At 46.8% G+C, this 17,385-nt stretch overlaps 1 protein-coding gene across 1 annotated transcript in view; it reads right to left on the bottom strand.

The window, feature by feature from the left end:
* Positions 1-10,196: 10,196 nt before the first annotated feature.
* The window catches only part of FBXL19 (F-box and leucine rich repeat protein 19), a 41,973-nt gene continuing 34,784 nt past the window's right edge, over positions 10,197-17,385 (bottom strand). The window contains exons 11-12 of the mRNA XM_089657848.1: positions 13,381-13,599; positions 10,197-10,880 (exon numbers count right to left, since the gene is read on the bottom strand). Coding sequence (XP_089513974.1) covers positions 10,690-10,880; positions 13,381-13,599 — 410 coding nt within the window. The 3' untranslated portion in view covers positions 10,197-10,689. The remainder of the gene's footprint in view (positions 10,881-13,380; positions 13,600-17,385) is intronic.

Here is a 17,385-nt window from a genome sequence, read left to right as displayed (position 1 = left end):
ATCATGGGGCCCCTGTGTCCTCGCCCACACTCAAACCACACCCAAAAAAGCCTATGAAAGGTACCAGGGGCATCTCATGGGGCCTCCTACTGACCCCGGGTCCTCGGGCAGTGCCCGAGTGCCTAAATGGTCAGTCCGCCCCTGACGTCAGCACGTAGGCTCCTGGATGTCGCTCCATTATTATTATTATTCTACACTTTTGGATACTGGATTTTTTTGGACTTTTTTGCTATTTATATATGTATTTATAATATAATTTCACTGCTCCCCTCTCCCTCCTGCCAGCACCTCGTATTTCTAGGCAATCTCCCATCCAAGGGCTAACCAAGCCTAACTCTGCTTAGCCTCCAAGTTCAGAGGAGATCAGGTGCATTCTGGGTGGTGTGGCCGTAGGCACTACATGAGTTCCTATAGCTTGTTGGATGACCAGCACTGGGCTTTCCATCACTAAGCAGTACATTTTGTAACAGAATTCCTTGTTAGTCTTGAGATTTCACCATGTCCTGCACAGATACAAGGCACCCCATGGCATTTGCAGCAAAGCAGCCCCAACACATAACCGAGCCTCTCCATTGTTCACAGTAGGTAGGGTGTTCTTTTCTTTGACAGCTTCGTTTCATCTGTGCACATGGAGCTGATGTACCAAAAAGTTTTGTCAGAGATGCGCGATTGGTCACTCCAGAGAACACGTCTCCACTGCTCTAGAGTCCAGTGGCGGTGTTCTTTACACCACGGCATCTGATGCTTTGCATTGCACTTGGAGATGGAAGGCTTGGATGCAGATGCTCGGCCATGGAAACCCATTCCATGAAGCTCTCTACACACTGTTGTTGGGCTCATCTGAAGGCCACACCAAGTTTGGAGGTCTTTAGCTATTGACTCTGCAGACAGTTGGTGACTTCTGCGCACTGTGCACTTCAGCATGCGCTGACCCCGCCCTGTCATGTGACGTGGCCTACCACTTGGTGGCTGAGTGGCTGTTGTTCCCAGTTGCTTCCACTTTGTTATAATCCCGCTAACAGTTGAGCGTGGAATATTTAGTAGCCAGGAAATGTCACGGATGGACTTATTGCACATGTGACCACCTATCACGGGACCACGCTTGGAGTCACTGAGCTCCTGAGAGCGACCCATTCTTTCACCAATGTTTGTAGAAGCAGTCTGCATGCCTGGGGGTTTGATTGTATACACCTGTGTCCATGGAGGGGATTGGAACACCTGAATCACATGATTGGGAGGGGATTGGAACACCTGAATCACATGATTGGGAGGGGATTGGAACACCTGAATCACATGATTGGGAGGGGATCGGAACACCTGAATCACATGATTGGGAGGGGATCGGAACACCTGAATCACATGATTTGGAGGGAATCGGAACACCTGAATCACATGATTTGGAGGGGATTGGAACACCTGAATCACATGATTGGGAGGGGATCGGAACAGTTGAATCACATGATATGGAGGGCTGGCCCAATACTTTTGGCAATATAGCGCATGTTCAGCCAAACCCAGGAGGAAACTGTCTGTTCTGGGCCAATTACCAAAGCATTCTGGCCAAATGGGCAGGTCTACGTGTGACATCATTGACCTGATATGGCCACAAGTCGTAGGGTGTTATTCTATGTTTTTTGTTTTTTCTGAAAAGGCGAATTAATCCTTTGAAAAAAGATGTGAATTGAACCTAAAGATCCACTTGCTAGCGCAAAAAGAAAATACATTTCCATGGTAGATTGTCTTTTAGAGGGCGTTTGCCAGACGGTGATACGTTGCCTGTTTCAACCCTGTAATGGCAGAACCAACTTTCCACAATTGCGTCACATACACTTAGCTGGATAACATTTGGCGGCTGTACTGCCTGCCAAACATGACATTTGGTATCATTTTTGCCACAGCCATGGCATGTGCGCAGCCCTAGGTGGTTGCATGCTCTTCTTCAGGTTGGTGATCAGGGGAGGCCAAAACATAACTCAAGCGCCTGCTTTTACCAACCCTGCCCACCCGTTCTCATTCCGGACCATGAGAAAATATATTTACAAATTTGCGATACATTGTCTTAATTTTGTAGTTTGACCACCTTTCCATGATTATAGGAAGCTGCTCTCAGCCGCTCAGATTTGATGTGTAACCTTTAGTACAGGTACAGCCATGGCTCTTGACCTAAATTAGAATCAATTATTTAAACAAAGTAAATAATTTGCATAACGACAGTGACATGCAGACAGGGAATACACATTTGGAAAACAGGAATGAGGTCATCCTTGCTGCGGCAGAGAATGACCCCCTCCCAGGGAATGACAGGGCTAGTTTCGCCCCGTGGGGTGTGCCCCTGTCACAGTGTCCCCATTGTCTGCCTAGTGGCACAAAGCAGCTCATGTGGTTTGGCGGCAGCGTCAGGGGGAAACCTCGCTCTCTGTCAGCGCAGAGGAATCCAGACAGAAACTCGCTGCCAAGCACAACGCCTAAGGGGTGAGCGCACCCGCCGCTGTGCCCCGTCCCACCGCCACTAGGGTAACATCACGGTGACACAGCTGGGAAACAATTCCATAATGGGAAGCTAATTGAGATCATTGGCTGCACACTTTGATCGTTCAGAAGAACGAAAGTACAGCTGTTGAATTGGCGATGCTTCGGCCATATTGTCTCCAGTCCAGAAGGTCATCTAAATCCAAACCTTACATGGCGAGTGGAAGGGTTAGACCGTGTGTCAGGTTTTTACTGCCATGTCACCCACTGGAAAAGTTCACCCTCTCCATTTTTTTCCCCAGTCACTGGTTTCACCAAGACCAGAAGTGATGGGAGATCAAAACATTTTCCAATGGGGACAATTTGAAGAAATTTTCCTCACTTTGGAGCAGGGGCGGACTGAGTATTTGGAAACTCGGGCACCGCCCGGAGGGCCCGAGGTCAGTAGGGGGCCCCAGAAGAAGCCCCTGGTACCTTTTTCATAGGCTTTTTTGAGTTTGGGCAAAGACACAGGGGCCCCATGATCCCCTATTGCCCAGGGTCCCCATGAGTTGTCAGACCACCCCTGCTTTGGAGAGACTTCCCTCTCAGTTCCTGTATCTGGAACAGGCAAATATTGTCTACCTGCCAGAGTCTTCCTTTCCTTTGAATTTCTCCAGATCCATTCAGTAATGCGGCGTGAGGCTTTACTTCCTGGAATAAAGACTGCTCCCTGCTGCTCTCTTCTTGTGCAGGGTGACTGGTCTTGTCTCCACCCCCTCCTGTAGTTTTCTATAGGCAGCCTGGAGTGGGTGGAGCCTGCTAGGCCCCTCCCACAGCTCTACTCAGGCTATGTACAGCACAGCGATGATGTTATGGCTACTTTTGAAAAGTAATATCTGGGTTTGGTGCACACAAAGTGGGTTTATATGCTTTGGGGTTAGTGAGAAATATATACAAACATTTTTGTGCGCAGAACTGAGCTTTAACCAAAACTAAACAGGTTCATTTCCAGGTATATTTTGTGTTCCTGACAGCATGTGTGTAGTAGTATGCTGCCATGAATTGGTGTCAAGAAAAGGATAATTTTATTTTTTGATGGCAATTCATGGCAGCATACATGTGGAGGCATGCTGCCATGTTGGCGCCAGAAAGACGGATAATGTATCAAATTCTTACCATATTTTTCATCTTCCTGGCGCCAACATGGCAACACTCTACCACATGCATGCTGCCATGGATTGGCACCACGAAAGGAAAATTACGACAAGTTTTTGATACAATTTTCTGTTTTTCTCCATAACCATTACCTAGAGCCCTCTGATGTATAAAATAAATGTCTACCTTTCTCTGAATCTGTAGAATGCTCATTTCTAGGCCAGTGAGGTCAGCCATCAGTTCCTTGAAAAGGTCGAGTTGCTTGTCTGCTGAAGGAAGGTTTTGCACATTTCCCATGCAACTTCAGCCATAATTCATATTGGTGGGTCGGGGTGTGTTGCACATGACCCTCAATAGGTTGGAAGATGGCATCAGGTGGAGATGGGTGGCAATATCCTGGCAACATGATAAATTCCACCCAAAGCTCAGATCATGCCAAAGTGTTTAGGTCAGTACAATACTAGATGATGGGCACTGAATGATGATCTAGTCCAGGGGTAGGCAACCTGAGAGCCGCAGGACTACAAGTTCCATCATGCCTCTGCAAGTCATAGCTGTAACTGTCAATTTGTAATCTTTGCAATGCCTCATGGGAAATGTAGTTCCACAACAGCTAGAGAGCCGCAGGTTGCCTACCTCTGATCTAGTCCAACCTTTCCCAACTAAGGTCCCTCCAGAATTTGCTACGGGTTCCTTGAGCATTGCCCTCTTTCATGATGGTGTACAGCGCCCGTGCCACTCCAGCAGTGCCTGCAACATGGACCAGTGGTGCTTTTGGTTTCTCAGGTAAGTTTCTACTGACACCAATGATCATGTGGTCTATAAGAAGAGAAGTCTATCCACTGTCTCTCGTATGGGGGCACTACACTGACCACCAGTGGATGGAGGCTCTTCTCTTATTCACCATCACTGGGCCAGGGGTACAATGAGCTGTAGATATAATCATTTGTAGGAAGAGTTCCTTCATGGGTAAAAGGCTGATCTAGTCACTGACCTAGAACAAGATCGGAGGGCAGAAGTTCAGGGCTGCCTACTTGCTTCACTGTCAAATGAGTCAGCCACGATGACAGTCCCACAGATAGTAGCTCCTATAGTTCTGTCCCCACAGATTTCCTTTGAGGTCTCATTCACATGGGACATCAGACAGCACATTCTCATGCAAGGGCTGTGTTTACCCCCACAGGGATGCACAAGTACTACATGCATCCTATCCCATTCAAGTGAATTGGGACCAGGGGCGGGCGGGCAACTCATGAGGCCCCCGGGCAATAGGGGATCATGGGGCACGTGTCCTCACAGTCAAACCACACCCAAAAAAGCCTATGAAAGGTACTAGGGGGCATCTCATGGGGCCCCGTACTGACCCTGAGCCCTCAGGCAGTGCCCGAATGGTCAGTCCACCCCTGATTTGGACACCACTGCTCCCACTCCAACATCCATGAACACTATTTGGGGATGTGCACCCTCACCCACGCATATGTCACACTGGGAGTAGTGTCTGTGCCGCTAGTGTCCCAACTGACATGAATGGGACTGCCTGCACGGGTATGCATGGAACACCTGTGTCTCCCTGTGAGAGTAAACATGGCCCATGCTATAGCACACCCATGTGAACAAGGCCTACAAAGTCATTTTCAATATGTTCTGTAGATCCTCTAATAATTTCATGATCAGAGGTCATTGATGCCTAGATACTCCGGCCAAATTACGCCACATAATCATGAGCCAGTTAACTTGACAATATCTGTTTGACTAATCTGCATACTTTTACTTGTGGAGATATATATACATATATATATTTTATTATACACAGTCTTAAAGTACATCTAAAAACAAAATGGAATATATTGCAGTCCTTAGCTGTGGTGACTGGATTGGTTTTCTTTTTAGCCCCTTATTTTCACCTGGAGATCCTGGCAGAAACAATTCCTGTCAGACTGACAACACTCACAACTCCATTGTATCTAAGGAGGAGCCATGCTTATCACTCCATCTGCACTGCTAACTCGGATTACGAATAAAACTGCGTACCCTCAATGAGACTATCGGAAGAATGATCGTCTTTTTGTTTTTTGGGTTTTTTTGCATGCTGGTCTCATATCGAAAATGAAGAGTTTAATAATGTTACAAAATTTCTTGTAAGACAAAGGAAAAAATTGGAAGTGATGTCATGTATTTGCATAGAATTCTCAGACGAAAACTGTACTGATCAACCGAAAATTGTAAGATCTGGTATTGTACGAGAAAAAAGTTTCTGCTTGTCCCTTCAAATAATTTCAGACAAAAGCCGTGCAATGACAAAACATTGATTATCGTACGATCGCTTTAAAAAGCGGTGTTTTTCGTACGATTTTCTGATCGTGTGTAGTAGACTTTAGTCATCCGCTATCTCCATTACATGGTGGTGAGAGGGATTTGTAGATTACAGATGATAGCTTTAAAGGCTGTAAGATTGTGCTTCAAGATCATCACAATAGGACGCTGCCTTTCAACATGTAATTTTGTACCTGCTAAAAACGTTCTTCGCGTGGGAGGACAGCCACCACATCTAAGGAGAAGCAATATTCCATTTTTGATTGGGTAGGTTTAAAAAAAAAAAAAAGGATCTTTTTCACACTGTAGTTGTATCCAACAATTTCAGCATTAAACAGAGGCACACCACCCACCAGCAGGCTGCAGTGGCATCTGCAGACTGAAGGTTTAATTTGTCAGCCTTTAGCCTGCATATGAGCCCTATGCCATAGTTGATGTAAGGGTCACATGATAGGGAGCCACTGGAGATAAAAAGCTTGGGGGACAGTGAGGATTAAAGCTGAATTCCAGGAATTCAGCTACTTTGTAAAAACTGCAGGCATACCGAGTCACGTCTAACAAGGTGCATGGAGACTTATCTCTATTATTCACAGCTGACAGGTTTATTGTGTTCCAGGAAGATATTCCACTGCTCATGGTAGACCCTAGTTCTTTCTATAGTACTGGAATGGTTATGCCCACCCCGCCCCTCCTGCCTATTCACAGAAGCCTTTGTATTTTGTGAATGTGTTCACATAATACAAAGGCTTCTGTGAATCAGCAGCAGAGGGGAGGGGCATGCATATCTGCTCTGCAGGCTTTTCTCCTCTCACAGCCTGGAATGTCCTGTGTCACCTCCCGGAGTGCAATAAACCTGTCACATATAAGTAATAGAGATCGGTGCGGAAGGCGACATGCACCTAATTGGACTTAAAGCGAAGTTCCACCCAAAAGGGGAAATTCCGCTTTAAGGATTGCTCCCCCGCTCCCCATTAAAGGATTGGCACCTTTGGGGAGCGGGTACCTAAATTTGACAAGTACCTGCTCCCACTTCCAGTCCGATTGCCCAGGCGATCGGAAACGGAAGGTGTCCTCCCTCCCTCTCTGTAGTCTTTTGGGACACGTGACCGTTCCCAGAAGACTACAGGATCATTCATGAAGCGCAACGCTACTTGCGCATGTACAGTGGGTACCCGGCTGTGAAGCCGCAAGCTATCACAGCCGGGTGCCCACACTGAAGATGCTGGCCTCCTGGAATACAGGAAGGCCGGTGAAACGGGCTGCGGGATGGTGGGTCAGGTAAGTGGCGGTTTCTTAAAAGTCATCAGCTACAGTTTTTATAGCTGCTGACTTATTTTTTGATAGGTCGAGTGGAACTCCGCTTTAACTCACAGTGTGTCTGTGCTTTTTGCAAAGTTGATGAATTCTTGGCATTCAGCTTGAAAAAAGTGAACAGGTTGATTAGTCCTAAAATATGCAAAGCACAGGTTCAGTTTGATTGTTTAAAATCTAACCAGATCTGCAGATACAGGCCCTTCAGAGACACCGGCACATCAATACACAATAAAAACCAGACAACATCTATACAAAAAAAACACTTTATATAAAATAAAAAAAAAGAACAAATTAACAGAGAAGAACATTAGAAACCGCAATAACCGGCGGCAAGAACAAAGGGGGGATGGAGAGACATTTCCATCACGTGCCTGTAACATGCGACACAAGAGTCCGGCACCTGCAATACTGCGCTTCTCTCCGAACCCCCCCACACCCCACCTACCCCCCAAGAAATAGCTGCACAGAGATGCTTGTCAAGCCTAACCCCCGTCACACATTCAGAGGCCCTCTTTATATTATTAGGCCCTCCAAGGGGGGGGGGGGGGCCCAACATGCCAAAAACTAATAAACCCAGAATGAGACAGAAGCACGTTGTTCTGTAGATCCCAAATCCACTGTTCTATAAACATCAGGCATGACAGTGAAATCCTCATCAAATACCTATATAAAGCTCTATATATATTTATATTTTACCTTTTATGCTTGTCAAGTTTTTGAAGTATCCAAAAAAAATCTTTTTTTTTTTTTTTAAAGTAACACATTCTTGGTGCATCTCCTAAAACTGCCCGAAAACCTCAACCTGTTAACTTCTAGTCACCAGCCCATTACCTCCCACAGCCTGTGCAAAGCTGAGCTTGGCTCCGACGACCACAGACTGGCTTTAGGGTATCAGTTCCCCCCCAATGGGTAGTCCCCATTAGAAAAAGGGCCCTATTTGGATGAGGGCTCAGACATCACACAGCCCTTCAGAGATTTGCAGCCTTCAGAACTTCTAAACAAACTTCCTGATGCAAGAGATGAAGAGATGTTCCAATGCTCACAAAGGAAAAAAAAATATATATATATATGAATAGGTCACTGACTAAAGCGCCCATCTCAAAGCCCTTCTCTGACCTCACAATACAAAGTAGTAACATTGAACACAAGTCCAAGTGAATTCACTGGCCTAAAACTACTATGTAGCCCAAAGACTTAGAGAATGGCAGCTTCTAGCAGAAACTTCTAGAAACAGGCAGGTCTTCCACCTGAATGAACAGATTTGGGTGCATTATAAGGACCGTGATTATGTTTCATGGATACTTCAGGGGTCTGTACAGCCAAATCAGAAGATGGAGGAAACTTGCATTTTAAAACCTTGAGGAGGCTTCAGTTGTCTGGATTCAGTAGGTCACACCTTCACCCCCCCTCCCCATAACTGGTTTAATTTCTGGACTCCAAAATTATTTGTTTACTCCATCAAAAGGAGCGTGACACCATCACTTGGCTTTGTAACAGCCATGGGGAAAAACTGTGAACTCTGGTGGAAGAGATCTTGTCCCTGGGTTCCCCAGAGATATGGGGCTCCAGTTACCTTGATTGCTTCAGCAGATCGCGCCTCACTCCTCCCATTAATGGGGTCCCAAATTATTTGCTTACTCTATCAGAGCAGCATGACGCAATCACTTCTTTGTAATGGCCATGAGAAGAACTGTGAACTCTGGTGGAGGAGGAGGAGGAGATCTCATCTTTGGTTTCCCCAGAAGCATACAATTCCAGTTACTTAGATTGCTTCAGTAGCTCATGCCTTGGTCCTCCCATTAATGATGGAGTTACCGCTGGACTCCCAAATTATTTGTTTACTCCATCAGAGCAGCAGGACGCAATCACTTGGCTTTTTAATGGCCACAGGAGCAACTGTGAGATCAGGTGGTGGAAATCTTGTCCCCAATATCCCCAAAAGGCTACAGCTCCAGTTAACTAGATTGCTTCAGCAGCTCATGCTTTGCTCCTCCCATGAATGGAGTCACCGGTGGACTCACAAATTATTTGCTTACTCCATCAGAGCAGCATGACGCAATCACTTCTTTGTAATGGCCATGAGAAGAACTGTGAACTCTGGTGGAGGAGATCTCATCTTTGGTTTCCCCAGAAGCATACAACTCCAGTTACGTAGATTGCTTCAGTAGCTCATGCCTTGGTCCTCCAATTAATGATGGAGTTGAGTAACCGCTGGACTCCCAAATTATTTGTTTACTTCATCAGAGGAGCATGACACAATCACTTGGCTTTGGAACGGCCACGAGAAGAACTGAACTCTTTTGGGGACCTCATCCCTGGTTTTCATAGAGAGAAAGGAAGCCAACTTAACCAGCAACCGCATGAATCTGAAACATCAGCTTTAAGCAAGTTATGACATTTAAAAGGAGAATGTCCACTTTTTTTTTTTTTTTTTGGTGGACTTCTTGGAAAATGGAATGATGTGTTCGTAAGAAGAATTCCCTCACTGTGAACATGCTGCGTATACAGCTTTCCCACAGCAAGGCCAACCTTAACCATGGCTTTCTTGGTCAAAAGGCATCGCGAACCTAGGTAGACTATTCATACTCTTTAGGAAGTTGAAGATTTCACTGTCCTGTCTTCAAAACAAATACGAAATGGGTGGAGTAAAACTTTAATAACACCAGTGAGATAAGAAGTTACTCGGTATCGATGTGCCCGGCGCCGTGACGCGCCAGGCACAGATCGCCCTTACCCTGAGAAGAAGGCTAGAGGCGCTTTTGCCTCTCGAACCCTCCGAAGCGCCTTTAGCGGGACGGGATTCAGTGAGCTAATAAGCTGAACCCTTAAGAACCCTGCAGTTATGTACCCCAAATTTTCCCAGAGGCCCGCCGTTCCCCCCAAAAACTATGTTGGCATCAAGTACATCCAAACCCCTTAAATCCATCCTGCAGAGTTTTACCCCCCCCCCCCCTCCCCGCCCCCGGAATAAAAAAAAAATAAAAAAAATAAAAGAGAACACGACCCAGACCCTTTAATAACAGTAAACCGTCGCCCCTCTCCTTGGCGTGCGCTAGCGCTGCCGTGCATGCATTGTGTCATGTCAGGAGAATGCATCAGGGTAAAGAAAGGGCGAACATGGATTTAAACAAGCCCACGAAGGGCTGCAAAGAGGTATTGAGCCCACCTGTGTCCCCCCCACACTTTAATATATTTCGAGGTGTCCACACCCCAAACGGTCAAGTCCAGGTAAAAGAAGTTCCTTCCCCCCCAACGAAGAACCGCTTCAATCCCAGACGCAGCGACAGCTTCCAGCTACCGCTGGCTGGCACATTTGCAGCGTCAAGTCAAGGAGTTCAGTGCAACCTCACTTTCCAGGCCCAGCAGCAGTATCTGGGCAGGTAGAAGAGGCAGATACAGTAGAATAGCCCCTTTCTGGGGCAGGAGTGCCGTGTCGAGAGGCCTTTCCCTGCACTGCTAGGTCTCCCGGCTCAGGACTTGCTCCTCGGCGCATTGGAAGGGTTTCACGTTGGGCTCGGAGGGAGGATCCTGCAGCAACCGCTGAAAGCCCTCACTGGTGAGGAGGCGACAGGAACGCAGGTCCACCAGCTGCAGGTGGGGGCAGCGCTTGAAGAAGGCCAGAGATTGGTCAGTCAGTCGGTGACACCCTGAAAGGAGGAGTTAAAAAAGTTACTGTAATGTGAACATTTGAAACACAACCAGGGAAGACGGTTTACCATTGATGACTTGTTATTGGAGGTGGAGGAACCCAGGGCTGCCAGCTTTACTTCACCCCCACAGCCTACAGCTACAAAATCAAGTATGCAAAATGGTACCGAATACATTTCTATTTTTTGTATGCAAAAAAAAAGAAGAAAAAGAAAAAAAAAAGAAGAAAAAGAAAAAAAAAAAGAAAAAGAAAAAAAAGTGTAGACACAACTGTTGCTTGACATAAAATTGCTGGCTATGGGGGCACACTTACAGGTAGTATGGCTTGGTAGTAAACCTGCATCTATAGAAACAGAAAGCGGGGGCTTGGTCCCGCCCCCCCTCCCCAATATTGTTTTTTTTTTTTCCTCAATATTTTCTTTTTTTTTTTATAGTGCAAAAAATTACAAAAAACGCACAGGCAATCAAATACCACCAAAAGAAAGCTCAATTCATGGGAAAAAAAAAAAAAACCACGATGTATAATTTCATTTGGGTGCAGCGTTGCATGACTGCGCAATTGGCAGTTAAACGCAGCGCCGTAATGCAAAAAATGCCCTCAGGAAGGGGGGTAAATCCTCAGTAGGAAATACAAAGGGCGAGCGTTTTTGGACAATGAACGTTTGTGGCTTGCATAGTCTGCTTCCAGGGTGGAGTTCAGCTTAAAAAAAAAAAAAAAAAAAAAGAAGGTTCATAAAAATGATTGCAAATACACTGCTAATATTACAGAGAGGCGGGCTTGATGATGTCACAAACTCCATCTCAGCCAATCAGAGGAAGCTCTGCGTTCATTCACAGAATACAAAGCTTCCTCCAAATCACTGAGCACGCTCAGCCCAACTTGATTTTGTTCCAGGAGAAGGCGCTGTAACTGCTAGCGAGGTAAATGGTTTGGACCAGCGTGTCCACATGGACTAGTCAACCACTTCCTGGCAGGCCGTTTTATATAAACGGCCGGACGGTGGTAGTGCAGAGGCGGGTGGCCGTTTATAAATGACCTCCCCGCCCCCTGCTTGTGCACGCTCCCTGGGAGCACGCAACACCGCAATCCAGTGCCCGCTGTTGTACGCAGTGGAACACCGATCATTGTACGGGGCCTCTGTGTGAGGTCCCGATCATGTGATCATTGATTGGCCAATCAGCGATCACATGAATAGTAGTAAGCAAAATGTCACTTCTGACATCATTGCTTACTACGTGTTAAATCTGTGAATGATCACAGAGATCACATGGTACAGGGCTATTCACAACAGCCTTATACCATGTGACAAGCTGTGACCAATCACAGCTCACACAGTATTTCTCAATGGCTGCAAGAATGCAGCCAGAGAGAAGGAGAAATGATTGCTTTCACAGCCTTTATGGGTGTAAAAGCAATCAGTGTAAAAAAAAAACAAAAAAAAAAACCCACAAATCTTCATAACCCCCCACAAGCAGCACAGTGTCACTATAGTGACACTGTACTGCTAGGGTGACAGTATGTAAAAAAAATAAAATAAAATATAAAAATAAATAAATAAAAATGTAAAAAAATGTTTAAATATTATAATTTTTGGTTATAAACTAACGTGGGGTTTTTTTTTTTTTACCAAAAAGAACGGAATAAATTTTGGCCAACATTTATGATGAAATATTAGCAAAATTTATAAGAAAAACACTTTCAAAATTTTTGGACATTTTAATTTATATAGCAAAAAAAATAAAAATCCCACCAAAATAAAGCTTTATCTGTATCAAAAAAATGATAAGAAATTCATATGGGTACAGTGTTGCATGACCGCGCAATTGTCATTCAAAGTGTGATGGCGCTGAAAGCTGGTCTGGACAGGAAGGGGGTGAAAGTGTCCGGACTTGAAGGGGTTAAAGGTCCACGAAAGCTGGAGATCAGCTATAAAATGGATGGAACTTCACGGGTAACATTGTATACAGGAATGGGAAAACCTTTTTATTCAGATATAACCCTCCATGTAGTTATGACAACCCTCCATGTAGTTATGACAACCCTCCATGTAGTTATGACAACCCTCCATGTAGTTATAACCCTCCATGTAGTTATAACCCTCCATGTAGTTATGACAACCCTCCATGTAGTTATGACAACCCTCCATGTAGTTATAACCCTCCATGTAGTTATAACCCTCCATGTAGTTATAACCCTCCATGTAGTTATAACCCTCCATGTAGTTATAACCCTCCATGTAGTTATAACCCTCCATGTAGTTATAACCCTCCATGTAGTTATAACCCTCCATGTAGTTATAACCCTCCATGTAGTTATAACCCTCCATGTAGTTATAACCCTCCATGTAGTTATAACCCTCCATGTAGTTATAACCCTCCATGTAGTTATAACCCTCCATGTAGTTATAACCCTCCATGTAGTTATAACCCTCCATGTAGTTATAACCCTCCATGTAGTTATAACCCTCCATGTAGTTATGTACAAAGAGGCGTCATTACCTGTGAGGTTGAGGTGAGTGAGGCTGTCCCTCAGCGGAGAGGTGACTGCGGTCAGTATGTGGATCCCGTGGTCACTGATCTGGACACAGTGACTTAGATCCAGGCGGGTGAGACGAGGAGTGTGGCGAAGCAGCAAACGCAAGGCAGCGTCCCCCATATCTAAACCGCACAGGCGCAGTTCGGAGAGGGAGGGCAACCGGCCCCGGGGGTCCGACACAACTGTGAGAGAAAACAAAAGCAGAAAGGATTAGAAATACAAGCCTGGTGGGAGCACAGGGGCCCCTGCATGGAAATCTCTGACTGGGAATGTGCTAGGGCACGGGTGTCAAACTGGCGGCCCTCCAGCTGTTGCCAAACTACAAGTCCCATGAGGCATTGCAAGATTGACAGTTACAAGCATGACTCCTAAAAGGTAAAGGCATGATGGGACTTGTAGTTTGGCAACAGTTGGAGGGCCGCCAGTTTGACACCCCTGTGCTATGGTATGAACTTTGGAAATGCATTTGAAGAGCAGATCTCTATGAAAGCCTTAGCTGTGATGACCAGTTTGGGAAAGTTCATGCCATAGATCAGGGGTGTCAAACTGGTGGCCCTCCAGCTGTTGCCAAACTACAAGTCCCATCATGCCTCTACCTTTAGGAGCCATGCTTCTAACTGTCAATCTTGCAATGCCTCATGGAACTTGTAGTTTGGCAACAGCAGGAGGGGCAGCAGTTTGACACCCCTGATCTATGGCATGAACTTTCCCAAACTGGTCATCACAGCGAAGGCTTTCATAGAGATCTGCACTTCACATGCATTTTTAAAGTGGCTGTAAACCTCATACATAAAATATGAACAAAGCATATCCCTCTATAGTGTGTACTTGTCCCAATCCACAGCACTAAGTGTAATTTCTGTCCACTGCCTCCTTCCTCTGCTATCAGCATGAGTCACTTCTGACAAACGTTCCTGACACCAAGAGAAAAATGGAGACAGGGGAGGAACCTCCAACATATGACAGTCTTAGCTCTGTTCCTGTATTGCTTTGTGAAGGGGGAGTGTGTCCCTTCCCTCCAATCAGCTCTCAGAGCTCTTCACACTGATGTAGCTTCAGCTCCCTGCCTCTGCTTTTCATAGCTGAGAAAAAAAGCTGTGTAAATTCTGTACTTTGAATGAATGTAGGGGAAAGATGGCTAGAGATAAACAGATACAACTTATGTAGGTGGATTTGTTTCATCTTTGTATCACCTGAGGATAGTCACTTCACTGGGTATACAGAAGGGTTTAAATGACCTAAAGTAGACCTAGCATCAGATATATGTTCATGTTAAATGAGATATCTGTAGTGCAGGACCTAAGGCACGGCTCTGACCACTGGTCTCACCAGACCTGGAGTGAGATTTGGTGATGTTACAAGTGTTCTCTTTGCTGGATGCTCTGACATGAGGAAGTAAAGTTCTGCCTCAACCAAGATGGCCGCCTCCACGCAGACAGTGCAGAACAAGGCATGGTATACCAGTAATGGGGCAGAGATAGGCTGCAGGGAGAGCACAGCAGTACTGGTGGTCAGTTCTTCCCCCTCTGCCTGTCCTTGGGCACAGATCATCGCCTGGTGAATGACAGCTAGGTTGCGGCAGCTGAAATGGTGCCGTTTTGGGAGTCAAGTTGCCAGAATATAAATAGGATGTTCATGTATTCACTTGACTCCTGATCACAACAGGGGACTGTGCGCATGTATAAAACCCATGCAATTAGTAAAGGATACGTTCACCTTTTTGGAATCATGTTACATCCGGTCTTTAGGGTAGAATATGTAACATGTTCCAGCTCCTGCTGCCGCTGGCTCCATTCCCCCTCTCATTGTGACAGTGGGTGAAGGATCGTCTCCCTGAACCTGCTGTCATAATTCAAAAAACAGCACGCCCACATCATTCATGGACAGAATCCTGTGAATGAATGAACTACAACTACCTTCAGCCATTGCGGATGACAGCCTGTAGTTCTGAATGGACTGCGAGGGCGCTGATAAGCACTCTTGGTTCATTCACAATCTCTGCAGATTGTAAACAGTCAGCCAGTACATAGATATGGCCTCAAAAGCAGAGCTTGTCTGCAGAAGCCTGAGACTGCACCCCCTGAACCACTCATCATGGATTGCAAGCTCCTTGGGTAAAAATTAATAAATACATGTTTTTCCTGCAAAAATATGTGCATTTATGATTTTTTCCCCAAAAGGTAAATAGCCTTTAACCACCGGACACAGCGGGCACCGGATCACGGTATTGTGAACTCCCAGGGAACAGACACAGGCAGTGAATGCGGAGGATGTTTATAAACAGCCCCCCCGCTCCTGTCTGACCGTTTATGTACATGGGCCGGATGGCAGCAGTGCAGGAGCGAGTGGCCGTTTATAAATATCCTCCGCATTCACTGCCTGCGTTTGCTCCCTGGGAGTGCGCAGCACCACAATCCGGTGCCCGGAGGACACAGCAGAACACCGATCGCTGTACGAGACCTATGTGCGAGGTCCCAATCATGTGATCACTGATTGGCCAATCAGTGATCACATGAACAGTAGTAAACAAGATGCCATTTCCTTACATCATTGCTTGCTACTTGTGAAATCTGTGAATGATCACCAAGGTCACATGGTACAGGGCTATTCACAACAGCTTTGTACCATGTGACAAGCTGTAACCAATCACAGCTCACACAATATTTCTCAATGGCTGCAAGCATGCAGCCAGAGATGAGAAATAATTTATTTTACAGCCTTTATGGGTGTAAAAGCAATCAATGTAAAAAACTGAAAAGAAAAATCATCACCCCCCACAAGCAGTACAGTGTCACTATGGTGATGGTATGTTAAAAAAAAAAAGTAAAATTTGTTTTGAAAAATGATAATTTTTGGTTATAAACTAATTTGGGTTCTTTGTTTTTTTTACTAAACAGATAGATGAATACATTTTTGGCCAACATTTTGCTAAGTTTTAGAAGAAAAACATTTTTTTTTCAAAATTTTTGGACTTTATATAGCAAAAAAATTAAAAATCCCAGCAGTGAATAAATACCACCAAATAAAGTTTTATCTGTCTCAAAAAAGGCTAAAAAATTCATACGGGTACAGTGTTGCATGACCGCGCAATTGTCATTCAAAGTGTGATAGCGCTGAAAGCTGAAAGTTGGCCTGAACTGGAAGGGGGGTGGAAAGTGTCCGGACTGGAAGGGGGGGGGGGGGGGGGGGGGAGGGTCCGGACTGGAAGGGGGGGGGGGGGGGGGGACTGGAAGGGGGGGGGGGGGGGGAAGTGTCCGGACTGGAAGGGGGGGGGGGGGGGGGGGGGAAGTGTCCGGACTGGAAGGGGGGGGGGGGGGGGGGAAGTGTCCGGACTGGAAGGGGGGGGGGAAGTGTCCGGACTGGAAGGGGGGGGGGAAGTGTCCGGACTGGAAGGGGGGGGGGAAGTGTCCGGACTGGAAGGGGGGGGGGAAGTGTCCGGACTGGAAGGGGGGGGGGGGGGAAGTGTCCGGACTGGAAGGGGGGGGGGGGGGGGAAGTGTCCGGACTGGAAGGGGGGGGGGGGGGGGGGAAGTGTCCGGACTGGAAGGGGGGGGGGGGGGGGGGGGAAGTGTCCGGACTGGAAGGGGGGGGGGGGGGGGAAGTGTCCGGACTGGAAGGGGGGGGGGGGGGGAAGTGTCCGGAATGGAAGGGGGGGGGAAAGTGTCCGGAATGGAAGGGGGGGGGGGGGGGGAGGGTCCGGACTGGAAGGGGGGGGGAAGTGTCCGGACTGGAAGGGGGGGGGAAGTGTCCGGACTGGAAGGGGGGGGGAAGTGTCCGGACTGGAAGGGGGGGGGAAGTGTCCGGACTGGAAGGGGGGGGGGGGGGGGGGGAAGTGTCCGGACTGGAGGGGGGGGGGGGGAAGTGTCCGGACTGGAAGGGGGGGGGGGGGGGGAGTGTCCGGACTGGAAGGGGGGGGGGGGGGGGGAAGTGTCCGGACTGGAAGGGGGGGGGGGGAGTGTCCGGACTGGA

This window comes from Staurois parvus, unplaced genomic scaffold, assembly GCF_062004578.1.
Source record: "Staurois parvus isolate SC_StPar_1 unplaced genomic scaffold, SC_StPar_1.0 ptg001035l, whole genome shotgun sequence".
NCBI lineage: Eukaryota > Metazoa > Chordata > Amphibia > Anura > Ranidae > Staurois > Staurois parvus.
Note: the sequence above shows the minus strand (reverse complement) of the source record. Positions and strands in the feature narration are given on the sequence as shown.